Raw genomic sequence first — 18,847 nt, forward strand, 5'->3', positions numbered from 1 at the left:
AAAATCACTTACACTGAAAATCACTTCCATCGCCAGCCCCTGTATGGAGCTCAAATGTGACGAGACAAAAACTATTAAGACCACCGAGCCAGAAAATTCCTTTCTACAATCATCTGGGCAAGGTCCTCCTCAGACTGTTGTAACTTGGGACCACCGGCAAAATGCCCAGTTCCACCTCTTCGACAGGACACCACCTCTTCACAAATGTGCTCCTGGGAACGCTCAGCAAGGACCACAGGGCTAGGCCACCGTTAGCTACAAAGGGGGTCGGGGGAGGGGAACCTTGTAGCATCCCGAGGCGCTAAGCCCACCACGGGCCCCCAAGCGCCAACCACGCTGTTGCGGGAGGTGGCGACCCGGCGACGACAGCAAGGTGGCCCCTGAGGGGCTCCCCCTGCAGCAGCCCGCGCGGCGTGCAAACGCGGCCTTCAGGACTACGGGAACAAAAGCTTCTGGGGTGAGAGGGACCCGAGTCTATCTCCCGCGGGGACGCTAACCTGTCCTCCGTACAAGTACCACGCCGCGGCAAGCGTGACGACTCCTTCCGGACGTGGGGCGTGGGGAGTGGGTGGGGTAAAAGCCGGCGGGTGGCCACACTCCTCGAGGAGCAGTCGAGACTTCCGGCGTAGCCTCCTCGCGCGGCTAGAGAGTCGGGACGCGAGGGTAGCTGGAGGAGTGCGGATCCCCCGGGTGCCGGGTCCCGCGCTGAAATTAACTTAGCGGCCAGGCTTCTCGGAAGCTCGTACGCCAGCCGGGAGGAGGTTTGTCTCCTCAAATCTCCGTTTTTTGTTTTCTGCGCCCCGTTAGCCTGCAACATACGTTCAGTCCAGCAGCGGTTGCCGAGGAAATTTAAACCGCTGTTTCGTGTTGTCCCTCTCAGGGATCTGGTGCTTTGTTTCACCTCCAAGTATGCGAAACCCCGGGCCATATGAGCCCGGCTCTGGCACTAAAGTCCATCTTGCCCTATTCGGCTGAGAAATTTGGCAATACTCATTTTTTTATTCATTAAATATTTATTAAATTATTACTGTGCTCCAGGTAATGCATTGCTAAGAAAAAAAAACTGTAATGTTCTCTCTTCGCATGGAGTTTACTAGTAAAATGGATTAATAGTAGTATTTACCTAATAGATTTGTCCTGAGGATGTAAAGCGCTCAGAATAGTCTGGCACTTTGTAAGTGCTCAATAAATGCTAGTTATTATTGTTTTCATCTTGATCATTCCATTGCTATCGTCACTAGTAATAACGTCATCCTTTACTTTTTCAATGTCAAGCTTGGAGTGTTAACCTACGACCCAGGCCCTTAGACTCTTTAATCAGTAGAAATTGGTAGAGGCCAGAGGAGAATTCTAGGCAAGGCTTTGTGGGGCTCCCGCTGCAGCAGGAAGGAGTGAAAACAGGAAACAGGTGCAGCGGAGTGAGCTGCTTGGGTCTTTAAATGGGGTAACAAGGAGGCCAGGTCCATGGGCTGGGCAAGAGGCATAGTTTAGGTGGTCTGCCCACCCCTTTGGTGGTGCTGTGTGCAGGGATCATGTGCAGTACCCTTCTTTTGCTCACAGCACCTCAGAAGTGGCCGTTGGTTTGTGGACTTTTTGTATCTTATTGTTCATAATTGCCCCAACTGCACATGTGTGCAGTTATTTTTAGTCCCTTGTAGTTTCTTTGTATTCTGTTGCTCCAGAAAATGAGACCAAGCACTCCAGTAAAGGGTCCCAGTTTCCAGCCTATCTCACAAGTACCTTTCCTCCACAAATCAATGAGTCTCACAATTGGTGAGTCACCTAAATTTGATGTGTTCCATAACCAGACTAACCAAGTTTAGTCCAAGGCAGTGGTCTTCAAATTCTTGATCCACATCTGCATTAGAAAACTAGATTATATACATGTACTATCTATGGTATTGATATGGTATTGATTCATGCTTACAAGAAAGTTTCCAACACATTCTCCTCTTGACATGGAAACTTCTAGCCCAACACTGACACTGGCAGCCATTTGGCAGCCCCAAGGGAATAAAGCTGATGCTGAGGACCACTGCATGAAGTGATGGATTATCATTCCAAACCTGGAACTCACCCTCCTTCTGAACTTCCTGTAGGGACATCTGACACATTTTCTTATTGTTTTCTGATAGATAGTATGATGATTAAATGAGTTAAAATAGAGGTGGTAACGTTAGTGCTCACAAATGTTAGTTATTACTACGATGCCTTATTGTTTGGAGTTGATCCTTTTAGATTTTCTAGGATTGCAATCATATCATTGAAACGGTTATAGTTTCACCTAATCCTTTCCAAATTTTCTACCTCTAATTTCTCATATCTAATTGCATTAGCTAGTATTTCCAGTAAACATATTTAATAATAGTGAAGACAGTGAGCTTGTCTTATTCCTACCTTTAATGGGATATTGCTAGAATTTTCCCACTAAGCATGTAGCTAGTTGTGGGGACGGAGGTACGTATCACTTAGCATGTTAAGGAAGTATCCAGCTATTGAAAGAAAACAGGGAAAATTTTGACACAGATACTTTGAGAAAATAATTGAGCAGGCCATTACATCTTGTCATAAAAGTAAGTGCAAACTAGACAATATTTACCACAAAGACACTAATAAAATTAGCATTAGCTAGGTTGGAATGAATGTCCTTTCTTACTTATCTTACATACTATCATCACGAAATTGAGTCCTGACTAGTTTGTTTATAAGAAATTCCATGGTAATTCCCTCAGTTTTAAACCTGGAAAAGTTCTTTTCAATCTCTAACAAAATGTCACCTTTAATCCAAAGTCTATACTTGCTCTATATGTTTCTTATGGGAAATTGCATGGATCTACTATAGTTTTGTTATAAAGCTGTATCAGTTCAAATATGCTGGTTGTTGAAAATAGGGACGTTTTATAATGATAAAGAGGTTAGATCATCAAGAAGATATAATAATCCTAAACTTGTATGTAACTTATAGCAGAGGTTTGATATATATGAAACAAAAACTGAAAGAAGAATTAGAAAAATCAAAAATTACAGTGGGTGATTATGACGTCCATCTCTCAGCAATCAATAGCACTAAATAAAAACCTCAGTAAGTATACAGAAGACTGGAACAACATTATCAACCAACTTGACCTATTGATGTTTATAAAACACTTCACAAAAACCAAAATATACTTTTATAAGTGTACAGAATACTCATTATTATGCTGGTTCATAAAACAAGTTTCAATAAATTTAAATAGATTGAAATCATGCACAGTATGTTATCTAACCATAATATAATTAAATTAGAAATCAGTATCAGAAAGCTATTTGGGAAAACTCCAAGTATTTTGAAATTAAACAACATATTTCTGAATAACCCATGGGTCAAAGAAGAAATCACAAGGGAAACTGAAAAATATTTTGAACTGAATAAAAATTTTAAAACATATCAAAAGCTGTGGAATGCAGTTAAAGCAGTGCTTAGAGGGAAAAATTATAACTTTGCATGTTTATATTAGGAAAGAAGGAAAGTCTAAATTAAATTATTTAAGCTTCCACTTTAAGAAATCAGGGGAAAACAAAAATAGTAGAAAAGGAAATAAAGACAATTTTGGAAATCGACTGAATATAAAAGCTGGTTCTTTTAAAAGTTTAGTAAAATTGGTGAATCTCTAGTTTAACTGAGCAGCCAAAAAGAAGGTGGGAGAGCCGCAAATTACCAATACCAGGAATGAGAGAAATCAGTACAGATCCTATAGAGATTAGTAGGAAAATAACAGGTTCTGCTTCCAATAATAGCTGAGCATTTCCCATTGAACCAAGGCAAAAACTGCAAACTATGAACCAAATAGAAAAAAATAAGCCCCTGAAGATACAGGAGAACACCAAAAAAGGCATATACTGAAGAGGAGTCAATGCTTGTGAGAAAGAAATGGGACTCAGTGAGTTTTCCATTTTTATGGATTTTCACTTGAGGACAGGCCCCAGTTGTCACCCTCAGTCTTACTGGCTTGAAAAACCAGAAGACAGAGTATGGGACAACTACAGCAGCTGGAAAGTAGGAGGACGTCCAAAAAGGAAATCCCAAGAAGGAGCGGAGTCAGGTAGAAGACCAAATTCTGTGTATAAACTGCCCATATTTCCAGCTGACACCTGAAACACATGTGTGGAGCAAATTTTTGAGCTATCTAAGCCTCAAAAACTGACTACAGACATCAACTGAAGTCTGGTAAGAATGACAGAACTGAAAAGAGAAGTGGACAAATATTCACAATAACAGTTGGAGCTTTCAACCTTCTTCTCTTAGCAATTTAAGTTCTAGATTAAAATTTAGTAATGACACAGGATATCTGAATAGCATTAGCAACCACCTTGACCTTATTGATATCTCATAGAACACTGCACTCTGTAGAATATACATTCTTTTTAAATGTACATGATTTGTTCACCAAGATAAACCATATGCTGGTCTATGAAACCAGTCCCAATAAATTTTAAAAGACTGAAATCAGGCATTATATTTTCTAACAATAATGGAATTAAATTAGAAATAAATAACAGAAAAATATCTGGAAAACCCCGAAATAGTTGGAGATATTTAGGGGGCAATTAGAGCTTTAAATAATACTTGCTTTAAAAGAGACGGTGAAAATCACAATCTGAGTTTCGACCTTAAGAAGCTAGAAAAACTGGTCAGCATCATGGCATTATGAGATGCTCCCTTTGCCTCTCCCCATCAATCTACAACCAGTAAAACATCCATAACTCAACAAAGGTGCCTCTACCGAACACAATCAGGATGCCAGAGAATTCCACACATCTGTACACCTAAAGGTGGGTGCATGGAACAAATGGAAGTGGTGGAACCAGGGAAACAAAAAGGGTGATGTCTGTGACCCCAGACCCCCGGCTGCAAAGGTCGAACCTGCAGCCCCAGAGAATCCAGTTGCGTTGGGGGTAGTGCTCACAACACTGGCCTCCCAGCTGCAGCAGTGACTTCAGCCACAGGGAACCAGAGAGCAGCAACAGCAGGGCCTGCAACCCTGTCCCTCCAGCCATGGAGGTGCCTGTAACTCAGGCCCCCACCTGCAGTGGCTGTGCCCACAAACCCAACCCCCCAGATCATGGTAGAGGCACTTGTGACCCTGGTTCCTCCCCCACCCTCCACCTCCCCTCACAGCAGCAGGAGACCCCAGATGCAGCAGAGGCACCGCCATCTTGGTGTCCCAAGCAGCTTTGCCAGTGACACTAGCAGCAAAGGCACCAATGACCCCAGAGGCACAAGCAACCACAATGAGAGCACCAAGCAACAGCTCTGAGAGTGCTTGCTGGTAGAGGGTGGAAAGTGCTGATTCTCAAGCAGGCAGCTCAAGTAAGAGAAACCAAAAACTTGTGCTATAGCACCACCTACTGGGAAACAAAAGAAAGACCCCTAATGACTAACCTGCTGAATCATTAGGGTCACGTAAAACAAACTGGCTGAGGAACAACTCATCAAGCATCATGAAAAACCACGGTAACATGGAATACTGTGAGCTAACTCATAGAGAATTCAAAATAGTTGTCATGAAGAAACTCAAGCTACAAGAAAACTCAGAAAGGCAGTTCAGTGAACTCAGGAATGAAATTAATGAACAGAAGGAATACTTTACCAAAGAGGTTGAAACTCTAAAAAAGCACCAAACAGAAATTCTGGAGCTGAATAACTCAACAAATAAGGTGAAGAACACAACAGAAAGCATTGGAAATAGAGCAGACCATATGGAAAAGAGAATTAGCAAGTTCAAAGACAGAAACCTAGAAATGATACAGGTAGAAGAGAAGAGACAATTAAAAAGAAAAGAAATTCTATGAGAGAGAATTAGCAAGTTCAAAGACAGAAACCTAGAAATGATACAGGTAGAAGAGAAGAGACAATTAAAAAGAAAAGAAATTCTATGAGAACTATCGAACTCCATTAGAAAGGGAAACATTAGGGTAATGGGTATCCCAGAAGGAGAAGAGAGGTAGAAGGAAGCAGAGTTTATTTAAAGCAATAATAACTGAGAATATCTCGAACCTGGGGGAGGAACTGGGTACACAAGTCCACGGAAGCTAATAGAACACCTCAGTGCAAAAAGACTTTCTCCAAGACACATTATATTCAAACTGCCAAAAGTCAATGACAGGCGCTTCCCTGGTGGCGCAGTGGTTGAGAGTCCGCCTGCCAATGCAGGGGACGCGGGTTCGTGCCCCGGTCCGGGAGGATCCCACATGCCACGGAGCGGCTGGGCCCATGAGCCATGGCCACTGAGCCTACGCGTCCGGAGCCTGTGCTCCGCGACGGGAGAGGCCACGGCGGTGAGAGGCCTGCATACCGCAAAAAAAAAAAAAGTCAATGACAAAGAAAGAATTTTAAAGGCAACCAGGGAAAAAAGGATGGCAACCTACAAATGAACCCCCATTCGGCTATCAGCAGATTTCTCAGCAGAAATTCTACAGGACACACGAGAGTGGGATAACATACCCAAAGCATTGAAAAATAAAAACTATCAGCCAAAGCTACTCCATTCAGCAAAGTTATCATTCAAGATACAAAGAACAAATAAAGGCCTTCCCCACCAAACAAAGCTGAGGGAATTCACCAACACTGGACCTGCCTTACAAGAAATATTGAAAGGAGCTCTGCTATCCGAAACAGAAAGGCAAAAGTACATGAAACTGTGAGTAAGGTGATAAATACACAGGAAGAATCAGAAAATTGCAGCTCTATATCAGAACAGGTTATTAAACAGTTACAGCATAAAGGTTAAAAGAGAAAAAGTAGTAAAAAAAATAACTATAGTTACTTCAATTTGGTAACAAACTCACAACATAAAAAGGGAAATTTTGAGACAACAAAAACATAAAAGGGGAAGAGAAAAAGGATGGAACTCATATAAGAAAATGAAGATACCATCAGCACAAAAAAGACTATTTATGAGATGTTTCATATAAACCTCATGGCAGCCACAGAACATAAATCTAGAGCAGAGGCATGATGCATTAAAAAAGAGAAAATTGAGAAAAACATCATAGAAAAACCGCCAACTAAAATGGCAGACAGAAATGTAAGGAAAAGAAACATTGAGATATAGAGCAACCAGCAGACAAAAGATAAGACGGTCCACATTTATCAATAATCACTCTAAAAGCACATGGATTGGGCTTCCGTGGTGGTGGAGTGGTTAAGAATCCGCCTGCCAATGCAGGGGACACGGGTTCGAGCCCTGGTCTGGGAAGATCCCACAGGCCGTGGAGCAACTAAGCCCATGTGCCACAACTACTGAGCCTGCGATCTAGAGCCCACATGCCACAACTACTGAAGCCTGCGTGCCACAACTACTGAAGCCCACGTGCCTAGAGCCCATGCTCCGCAACAAGAGAAGCCACTGCAATGAGAAGCCCACGCACTGCAATGAAGAGTAGCCTCTGCTCCCCACAGCTAGAGAAAGCCCACACACAGCAACAAAGACCCAGGACAGCCAAAAATAAATAAATAAATAGATGTAAAAGCACATGGATTGAATTTACCAATCAAAAGACACAGAGTGGCTGGATGAAGTAAAAAACAAGACCAAGCTATATGCTGCCTCCAGGAGGCTCATCTCAGCTCTAAAGACAAACACTGGCTCAAAGTGAAGGGATGGAAGGTGATACTTGAAGTAAATAGTGCCAAAAGAAAGCTGGTATAGCCATACTTATATCAGACAGAACAGACTTCAAGCCAAAAAAAGGTAACAACAGACAAAGATGGACATTATATAATAACAAAGGGGACAATTTATCAAGAAGAAATAGTAGTTATTAATATTTATGAACCTAACAAAAGAGTACCAACATGTATATAAAAAGGGAGAAATTGATAGTAACACAATAAGAGTAGGGAACTTTAACATCCCACTTACATCAATGGATAGATCATCCAGACATAAAGTCAACAAGGAAATACCAGCCTTAAATGAAGCATTAGACCAAATGGGCTTGATAGATGTATACAGAACATTCCATCCAATTGCAGCAGAATACACATTCTCCTCAGGTACATATGGAACATCTTAAAGAAATAATAAATAAAGTTGCAGAGTACAAAGTGAATATACAAAAATCTGTTGCCTTTCTATACACTAACAACAAACTAACAGAAAGGGAAATTAAGAAAACAATCCCATTTACAATCTCAACAAAAAGAATAAAATACCTAGGACTAAATTTAACCAAGGAGGTGAAAAACCCCATACACTGAAAATTATCAGATATTTTTGAAAGAAATTGAAGAAGACACAGAGAAATGGAAAGATATTTTGTGCTCATGGATTGGAAGAATTAACATTGTCAAAATGTCCATATTACCTAAAGCAATCTACAGATTCAATGCAATCCCTATCAAAACCCTAAATACATTTTTCACAGAAATAGAACAAAAAATTCTAAAATTTATATGGAACCACAAAAGACCCTGAATAGCCAAAGCAATACTGAGAAAAAAAGAACAAAGCTGGAGGTATCATACTCCCTGGTTTCAAATTATATTACAAAGCTATAGTAATCGAAACAGCATGGTATTGGCAGATAAACAGACACATAGATCAGTGGAACAGAATTGAGAGCCCGGAAATAAATTCACATATATATGAACAATTGATTTACAAGAAAGGAGCAAAGAACATACAGTGGAGAAAAAATAGTCACTTCAATAAATGGTGTTGGGACACTGGGTGCAAAAGAATGAAACTAGACCACTATCTCACACCATACTAAAAAATCAAAAAATGGATAAAAGCCTTGAGTGTAAGAACTAAAACCATAAAATTCCTAGAAGAAAACACAGGCAGTATGCACACTGACATATGTCTAAGCAATATCTTTCTAGATATGTCTCCTCAGGCAAGGTAAACAAAAGCAAAAATAAACAAATGGGACTACATCAAACTAAAAACCTTCTGCACAGCAAAGGAAATTATCAACAAAATGAAAAGACAACCTACTGAATGGAGAAGATATTTATAAATCATATACCTGATAAGGGGTTAATATCCAAAATACATAAAGAACACATACAACTCAACATCAAAAAAACACGCAGCCAGATTAAAAAGTGGGTAGAAAGCTGAATAGACATTTATCCAAAGAAGATATACAGATGGCCAACAGGAACATGAAAAGACGCTCAGCATCACTAACCATCATGAAAATTCAAATCAAAACCACAAGGAAATATTACTTCATGCCTATTAGAATAGCTCTTATCAAAAAGATAAGAAATAACAATTGTTGGAGAGAATGTGGAGAAAAGGAAGCCATCATACACTGTTGGTGGGGAATGTAGATTGGTACAGCCACTATGGAAGACAATATGGAAATTCCTTAAAAATTAAGGGTACAACTACTATACGATCTAGCCATCTCATTTCTGAGCACTTACCCAAAGAATATGAAAACACTAATTTGAAAAGATATATGCACCCTTATGTTCATCACAGCATTATTTACAGCAGCCAAGATATGGAAACAACCTAAGTGCCCATCTATGAGTGAATGGATAAAAAAGATGTTCTATACACACACACACACACACACACACACACACACACACACACACACACACAATGGAATACTACCCAGCCATAAAAAAGATGAAATTTTGCCATTTTCAGCAATGTAGATGGAGTTTGAGGGAATTATGCCAAGTGAAATAAGTCAGATGGAGAAAGACAATATCATTTCACTCACATGTGGAATATAAGAAATAATAATTGAATGAATACAAAAACAAACACATAAGTACAGAGAACAGAGTAGTTACCAGTGGGGAAAGGGATTGGGGGGAGGTTGAAATGGGTAAAGGAGGTCAACAGTATAGAACCTAAATTTTTGGTGGTGAGCACACCATAGTATATACAGAAGTCAAAATATATACTGTACACATGAAACTTATATAATGTTAGAAACCAATTAAAATTAAAACCTCAAAAAAGAAGCTAGGTAAATTAGAGCAAGTAAAATCAAAGAAAAGAGAAGGAAGTTAATAATAAAGATAAAAGCAGAAGTCAATGAAATAGAAAACAAATAGCAGTATATTTATAAAAACCAAATATTAGATCTTTGACATATCAAGAAAATCCATAAACTTCTATCTAGACTGATTAAGAAATAAAGAAAACACAAATTCATAATATCAGGGATGAAAGAGGAGTTATCACTACAGATCCTACAAAATTTTGAAGATGGGATGAACTTTTCAAGACATCCTGAGATGAGGGAAGAGGTTAGTTACGGGATGTGGGCCACTTCAGGAAAGGAGCATGGCCAAGGGTGAGACAATGCTCTTCCACTATGGCAATTGCTGAAGGGAGCTCTTAGCAGGTAGGGTCATGAGTCCTTCATTCCAGGCTGGGTACTCCAACAGCCACCGTCCATAAATGAGGCAAAGAGAAACGAATTTGGGGTGAGTCCAGTTATACTTAAGATATATCAAGTGCTCAACAAAAGCACAAGGAAAAAGTAAATTAGGCAAAGCTGGCTGGAAGCTGTCCTTAAAAAAAAAAAACAGGTAGGATTTAGACAAAGGAAGGGAAGAACATTTCCACCTGAGGAAATACTGGGAGACAAAGGACAGAGGTAAGAAAAGGAGCACCTAATTTCTAAATTATATAAACTTTACATGGATTGGCAAGTAATGCATGCTGTCTTTTTTAAAACTTTGATTTTGAAATAACTATAGATTCACAGGAAGTTTGAAGAAAAATGTAAAGGAAGGTCATGGGCACCCTTCACCCAGTTTTCTCCAGGGATAACATCTTTTGTAACTACACTGCAATATCAAAACCAGGAAACTGGCATTGGTATAATCCACAGAGTTTATTCACATTTCACCAGTTTTATATACACTCATTTGTGTGTGTATGTGTGCATGTGTGTAGTTCAAAGCAATTTTATCACGTTTAGATTGATGTTACCACCACCCCAGGCAAGACAAAGTACAGTTGCATCACAAGGATCCCTGGTGCTACCCTTTCATAGCCACAGTCAATTCCTTTCTTTCCTGCCCCACACCCTCTCTGTAACCTCTGGCAACCAGTAACTTGTTCTCCATCTGTATAACTCTGTGGCAAGCATGCTGTCTTTTCAGTTCAAATATAGCTTCAGTCACACTCAGCATTATTTTGCAAGAAACTTAGTAGTATCTTCACCTTGGACTTTTAAAACTTGTCAGGAATCTTTCCACTTAGTAGTCAGATTTTCCAAGACAACTTATACTAAGGTTATTGCAACCCAACTGTCTTTATATTTCTATCCTCCAGTTCTTCTTCCCTCTTACTCTGAAAGATCATTTTATCAAATACTTTACAAAATACCTGTGACCATCAGGTGTGAGTGGCGAATGGTTTTCATCTTTTCTTAAAAGCTTACTTGACTACATCTTCATTGAGCCTTTCTGCCCCTCCTAAAGCACAGGGGTTTTTACTCATCTCTACTGTGGAGACTTTCTCTGAAAATAATCCCTCCTTCTCTAAGATGGTTATCCACACACACCCTGCCCCCTTTTAACTGCTTCTTTTTATGTGCATGAATGTTTTTTAACCCTATGACAAGTCAGTATTGAGTATCCAGGTCAGAATAAGTTCCCAGCCACAAAGGAGTCGCAGCCTAGCAAGGGAGATACAACCTGTGCTAAGAGCTTAAATTCATCCAGGGCATACCAGTGTGACCCTACTCGTTGCCAGATACCAAAATACTTCTGTGCTGGTTGATAAATAGCTGATGCCATAGACCCTGTGCCCCTCCCCATCCCACAACAACCTTTGGTACAACCAGGTCCTACCTCTGAGACCCACCAGACATCCCTATGATCCGGCAAAGAAAGGCCTGGAATTACAGACAGCTCTGTAATGATATTTGGAATATCACTCTACCCTCTACCACTAAGTACAATAAAGTATGATAAAATGCTATACTGGTGATTTAAACAAAGTGTTATAAAAACTCAGAGAATGGAGTGGGACTAAGTCCCATTGAAGTGGGACTAAGAGAGACAAGAGCGCATCTAGGAAACGTTTGCAGACTTCCCAACTTTGGACTAATAGTAGTAATAATAAATACCATTTATTAAATGCTTACTATGTCATAGGCTCTATGCCCAATACCATTCATAAAGCTTTACTGCATTTATTCCTCATAAAACCGCAAGACATATATAATTGCAGTTCCACTTGACAAATGAGCAGTATTGATCTATACCCGTGCCAATTCACACTGGTATAGCTCAACCAGTTATTCAAAGCCACCTGTTTTGATGGGTCACAGCGTTTGTTGTGATCAGTCAGCACCTGGACTCCACCAGTTATTAAGAGTTTTGAACATCACCCCAACAAATAAGAAAACTGACACTGAGAATAAACCAGCTGCACAAGATCACATAATAAGGAGCAAAACTGGGATTTCAATCCAAGACTGAGGAACTCTAAGTTCATGCTTTCTTAACTACAATTCACGTATGAAGACAAATTAAAAAAAAAAAAACATTCGGGGGTCTTCCCTGGTGGCGCAGTGGTTGAGAGTCCGCCTGCCGATGCAGGGGACACGGGTTCGTGCCCCGGTCCGGGAAGATCCCACATGCCGCGGAGCGGCTGGGCCCGTGAGCCATGGCCGCTGAGCCTGCGCGTCCGGAGCCTGTGCTCCGCAACGGGAGAGGGCACAACAGTGAGAGGCCCGCGTACCGCAGAAAAAAAAAAAAAAAAAATTCATAATATGTTTCCTTTCTTTATATCTTCTGGAAAAATGACAGTGATACCAGACATTTTTAATCTCCCTAAAGCTCCCCATAACTACCGAGCAAACAGGGTAGGAAAGCCAAAACCCTACAGACAACATCAACAAGCTAGGTGGCTGGGTATTCCCACAAACTCTCAAATTTGAGTAGGTAGGAGTCAACCTCCCACAAAACTCACATGGTGTCAGCAGCGATGCAGGGAGGTCTTCTGAGGGCTGGAGAGCCCCCCAAATTACCACAGGTATTCTTGGCCACAAGGCCACATATCACAATGTCACAATGCTCACAAGGCCAATCTGAGAACGGCCAAAACTCAGTACAGCTTTGCAGACTCCAAGTCCCAAGTAAGAGAGAGTAGGATGGCTGAAGCAGTCTGAGCCCTATGAACTCTCAAATTTAAGTGACCCAAGTTTTCTTTCAGGGCAAAGCCCACCTTAAGGAGAAACTGCTGGAAGTAGAATTGAGCAGAGCACGCTGATCAGGTCAGGAACGGAAAGGGCAAAGAAACAGAAGGTGCACTCACAGGGGGAGGAGGAGTACTTTACGAAAACAACAGAAGAGGGAGCTCTAGAACTGAGAGGTTAGGAAAGTTCTTGCTTCCTCTGCTAGGATAGAAATACTCATCTCACCGAAATATGAGTAAGCAAATAGATCACACAGTTGAACCTCATAAAAGTTACTATGAGAAAAAAAAAAGGAATAACGTCCCTACAGACAATGAAGGCACACTACAAAAGTGCCCGCAACTGGATGAAAACCTAATCTTATATTCTAAAATAAGCCAAAAAGTGAAATGTTAGCCAAAGCTTTCTGAATCTCCTTTAAAACAGTAGCAACAGCAATAACTACAGATTCAGGAAGCTCAGCAATCTCCCAAGTCTTTCGGGAAACCACACTTAGGCATGTCATAATCAAATTACTAAAAACCTAAAGAGAAAAGAAAATCTTAAAAATAGGAAGAGGAAAAAAAGGACACAAGTGCAAGAAAAACGGCTGGTTTCTCTTCAGAAACAATGGAGGCCAGAAGGAAACAAAACATACCTAGTGTGGTTGAAAGGGAAGGAACTCAACCTAGAATTCTAGATTCATATTTTAAAACTTCCTGCACTCTTGGTGAAAGGAAATACAAACTGGAGGGAAGAGATATGGGAACATATGTATATGTATAACTGATTCACTTTGTTATAAAGCAGAAACTAACACACCATTGTAAAGCAATTATACTCCAATAAAGATGTAAGATAAATAAATAAATAAAAATATTTATTTTTTAAATAATAATAATAAAATTAAAAAGAATGAGGGCTTCCCTGGTGGCGCAGTGGTTGGGAGTCCGCCTGCCGAGGCAGGGGACGCGGGTTCGTGCCCTGGTCCGGGAAGATCCCACGTGCCGCAGAGCGGCTGGGCCCGTGGGCCATGGCCACTGGGCCTGCGCATCCGGAGCCCGTGCTCCGCGGCGGGAGAGGCCACAGCGGTGAGAGGCCCGCGTACCCCAAAAAAAAAAAAAAATTAAAAAGAATGATAACGAAATCACCACATATTGAAATCTATGGGATGCATGTAAAGCAGTGATCAGAGGGAAATCATTGTACTAAACACTGTTAATCAAAAAATTTTAATTAAAATAAATGAATTAAATTCCCAGATCAAAAATAAGGGGAAAAAACACAATAAGCAAAACAAAACCAATAAACAAAACCAAAAAAAAGGAATAGAAGGAAATAAGGAAGATAAAAGCAGAAATTAATGAGGAAGAGAATAGAAAAGCAGCAGACATAAATCAAAATCCTATTTTTAACATCTTTATTGCAGTGTAATTAATCATATAATACACTCATTTAAAGTGTGCTATTCAATGGCTTTTATATATTCACAGAGTTGTGCAACCAAGACCACCAATTTTAGAACATTTCATCACCTCAAAAAGAAACCCCCCATCCCTGAACTGTCACTTCCCAATATCCCCACCGACCCTCCCAGTCCTGGCAACCAATCATCTACTTTCTGTCTCTACAGATGTGCCTGTTCATGCCACTTCATAACAAAATCATACAATATGTTGTGTTGGTGACTGGATTCTTTCACTTAGCATAATATTTTCAGTGTTCATCATTATAAGGTAATGGTTTATATATGCTATAGATTAAAAGAGAAATAATCAGAGAGGCTGAAATAAAATTATGCATACAGATGTTAACTGTGGCATTCTTTAAAATAAAAATTAGAAAATTGCCAAAATGTCTAATGGTAAGGAAATGATTCAGTTGACCTAGCATACCCTTAAGACAGAATATTACACTGCCATTAAAAAACATTACAGGGCTTCCCTGGTGGCGCAGTGGTTGAGAGTCCGCCTGCCGACGCGGGGGACACAGGTTCGTGCCCCGGTCCGGGAAGATCCCACATGCCGCGGAGCGGCTGGGCCCGTGAGCCATGGCCGCTGAGCCTGCGTGTCCGGAGCCTGTGCTCCGCAACGGGAGAGGCCACAGCAGTGAGAGGCCCGCATACCGAAAAAAAAAAAAACCATTACAAATATGAAATGAAATAGGCATTATTTGTATTAGTAAAGACTGGGTTTTACTGAAATATTAACTAGAGACTAGTCAAATAAATTACGATGCATCTGTTTTATGAAGCTCTGTGCAGCTATAAAAAGAAATAATGAATATCTCTTCACAGGGCCAGTCGATCTCCATGATATAGTGTTAAAAAAACAAACCAAGAGTCAGAAGGGAGGGCTTCCCTGATGGTGCAGTGCTTGAGAATCCACCTGCCAATGCAGGGCACACGGTTCGAGCCCTGGTCCGGGGAGATCCCACATGCCGCAGACCAATAAAGCCCTTGCGCCACAACTACTGAGCCTGGGCTCTAGAGCTCGTGAGCCACAACTACTGAGCCCGCATGCCACAACTACTGAAGCCCGTGCACCTAGAGCCTGTGCTCCGCAACAAGAGAAGCCACCGTAATGAGAAGCCCGCGCACCACAATGAAGAGTCGCCCCCGCTTGCCGCAACTAGAGAAAGCCCACGCGCAGCAATGAAGACCCAATGCAACCAAAAATAAAATTAATTAATTAAAAAAAAAAAAGAGTCAGAAGGGAATGGATAATATGCTATATTTTGTATAGGAAATGGGAGGGGGGAGAGAGATGAATACGTATTTGCTAATATTTTAGAAAAATATAAAATCTAATCATTTAGAGGAAGTGAGGGAGGAACAAAGGAAAGGAAACAGGGATGGAAGCCAGACCTCCACCAGATTTTATTGTTTTTATTTTGGAAACAAGTATTATTTCACATAATTAAAAGTCCAAATTTAATTTTAAAATATCTTTTTAAAAACCTGTTTAAAGCAAAATTTGAACAAATGAACCTAACTGCATAAAGTTAGTGGTATAACCCCTTTCAGAAAAATTATTATGACTTCAAAGCCCTGTACTTTGACTGTACATCTAAAGGAAAAAACACCCGCAAAGATATCATAACTTGAATTCAGTTGGTTTGTATTTGTACTAATATTGTTATTTTGAAGCTATTACAATAGTTTATATATATATAATATTTAATGTCTGTGTGTGTATTGGGATAAAACCAAGTAATTACATTAGTGTTGTTGGGAAGCAATTTTTTCACAATAAGAAAATGAGATGCAAAAACAAAATCAAAGAACTAAAAACTTGATATCTTTATTCCAATAAAAAATATTGCTATAAGTACAGGATTCATTTATTTTTCTTTTCCTAAGTAAATACATATTTCCTAGCCCTGTCCACTAGAAAGGCCTAGAAATAATGACAATCCACTAGCAATGAATACCTCTAGTGCTTAGATTGTGGTCACATATTACTATTCCTTCTGAAAAGAAACCAGATATGGGACAGGGAATAGGAGAAATGTACTTGGGATATTTCATGATGTTTGAAAGCAAGGGAGCTATCAAAGACTACTGGAGTCATGTTAAAAGGACACAGACATCAATTTGACCTGGCCAAAGATGAGACAAATTTGAAAAATAATGACTATATTGAATCAAAATGCATTAAGTAGGGCTTCCCTGGTGGCGCAGTGGTTGGGAGTCCGCCTGCCAGTGCAGGGGACACGGGTTCATGCCCCGGTCCAGGAAGATCCCACATGCCACAGAGCGGCTGAGCCCGTGAGCCATGGCCGCTGAGCCTGCGCGTCCGGAAGAAAAACAAAAAAAAACCCAAAATGCATTAAGTATATTAAAATCCATGAATTCATAGTGATACTTTAAAAAATTTCTTTCCAGCTTTATTGAGTTATAATTGACATATAAAATTGCATACATTTAGCATGTACAAAGTGATGATTTGATATACATAAATCTTGTAAAATGGTTATCATGATAAGGTTAGTTAACACTTCCATCATTCCCCATAATTAGGTCTTTTGTGTGTGGTGAGAAGAGTTAAGATCTGTTCTCCTAGCAACTTTCAAGTTTATAATACAGTATTGTTAACTGTAGTCACCAAGCTGACCATTAGATCCCCAGAACTTACTCATCTTATAACTGGAAGTTTGAACCCTTTGACCAATCACCTCATTTGACTACATCACTTCCTCAGCCACTGGCAACCACCATTTTACTCTGTTTCTATGAGTTTGGCTTTTCTTTAGATTCCACATGTAAGTGAAGCCATGCAGTACTTGTCTTTCTGTGACTGACTTATTTCTCTTATCATGATGCCTTTAGGATCCATCTACAGTCACAAATGGCAAGATTTCCTTCTTTTTTATGGCTGAACAATATTCATATATATAATGATTATACATACGTAATTTTTTTTTCTTTATCCTTTCATCCATCAGTGGACACAAGTTGCTTCCATGTCGTGGCTACTGTGAATAATACTACAGTGAATTATATGGTAGTTCTATTTTTAATTTCTTGAGGAACTTCCATACTATTTTCCATAACACTGTATCAACTTACATTTCCGTCAACAGTGCACAAGGGTTCCCTTTTCTCTACATCCTCACCAACACTTGTTATCTCATATCTTCTTGATAACAGCAATTTAGCAGGAGTGACTGATATCTCATTGTGGTTTTGATTTCTATTTCCTGATGATTAGTGATGTTGAACACCTTTTCAGGTACTTGTTGGCCATTTGTGTGTCTTCTTTGGAAAAGTGTCTTCAAGTCTTTTGCTCATTTTTGGATTGGATTATTTATGTATTTTTTGCTATTGAGTTGTATGAATTCCTTGTATATTTTGGATATTAACTTCTTATCAGATATATGGTTTTAAAATATTTTTCTCCCATTCTGCAGGCTGCATTTTCATTGGTAGATTGTTTCTTTTGCTGTGCATAGTGATACTTAAAACAAATTCACTGACCCCCTATTGGGGTTGTTAGGGCACCAACAAAGTATTCTGTAAACAGAATAGAAATAAATAAATAAGCATTCACCTGCCTTTTCTCTACATATTATATTTCAGCTGAAGAGGGGAAATTCTTCTGAATAGAAGAATTTCAACTAATGAACACAAGAAGAATGATAGGTTTAGGAAATCACCTGGAATAAGATAGGCAGTTGGGCATAGAGGGTTGGAGCTCAAGAGAGAAATGAACCCTGGCAGTTCACATTTGAAAGTCATTAGGATATGGCGTATGACAAAAGCCTTGGGAATCTGTGGGACTCCAGGATGGACTAAAAGAGAACCAAGACTATAACTGGTGGTATTACCTATATGAAGGAATGGGTAGAGGAAAGATAATTAGTGAGGACAACTGAGCTGAATTGGTCAGGGTTGTATGAAGAGAAATATGCAAGAATAGATTAGTGGTACTAAAGCCACGGGGGAAGGGAAAATGAGAAGTTGAGGGACCACCCTTGTCCTTTAAGGAAATGATGTGGAAATTGTATGAATCACATCCTTCCAACTAGAACTTAATCTCATGGCCACATCTTGCTGTAAAGGAGATGAGGTAATGTGGTCTGTTCTGGGCAGCATGTGCCCAACTAAAATTTGGGGCACCAGAAGCAGGAGAGTAGATATTGGGTTGATTAGTAGTTTCTACCACAGTATTCAATTTAAGGCCAATTATGATCA

General features: G+C 40.0%; 1 protein-coding gene across 14 annotated transcripts in view; it reads right to left on the reverse strand.

The window, feature by feature from the left end:
• The window catches only part of COA1 (cytochrome c oxidase assembly factor 1), a 131,530-nt gene that overhangs the window by 99,851 nt on the left and 12,832 nt on the right, over positions 1-18,847 (reverse strand). For 3 of the 14 annotated variants that reach the window (XR_016394400.1, XR_016394401.1, XM_089917841.1), the window contains exon 1: positions 498-3,305. The exons of 2 other annotated variants lie outside the window; for them this stretch is intronic. Coding sequence is in view for 3 of the 12 variants with exons in the window: in XM_089917841.1 (XP_089773967.1) it covers positions 498-928 (431 nt within the window). In the remaining 9 variants the exon portion in view is untranslated. Of the gene's footprint in view, positions 1-12; positions 3,306-18,847 lie in introns of those variants that run through there. 9 more of the 14 variants (XM_030761477.2, XM_030761479.2, XM_089917844.1 and 6 more) reach the window with 5 other exon arrangements.

Source organism: Delphinapterus leucas, chromosome 9 (genome assembly GCF_059928025.1).
Source record: "Delphinapterus leucas isolate spDelLeu-1000000601 "Yukka" chromosome 9, BTC_Dleu_Yukka2, whole genome shotgun sequence".
NCBI lineage: Eukaryota > Metazoa > Chordata > Mammalia > Artiodactyla > Monodontidae > Delphinapterus > Delphinapterus leucas.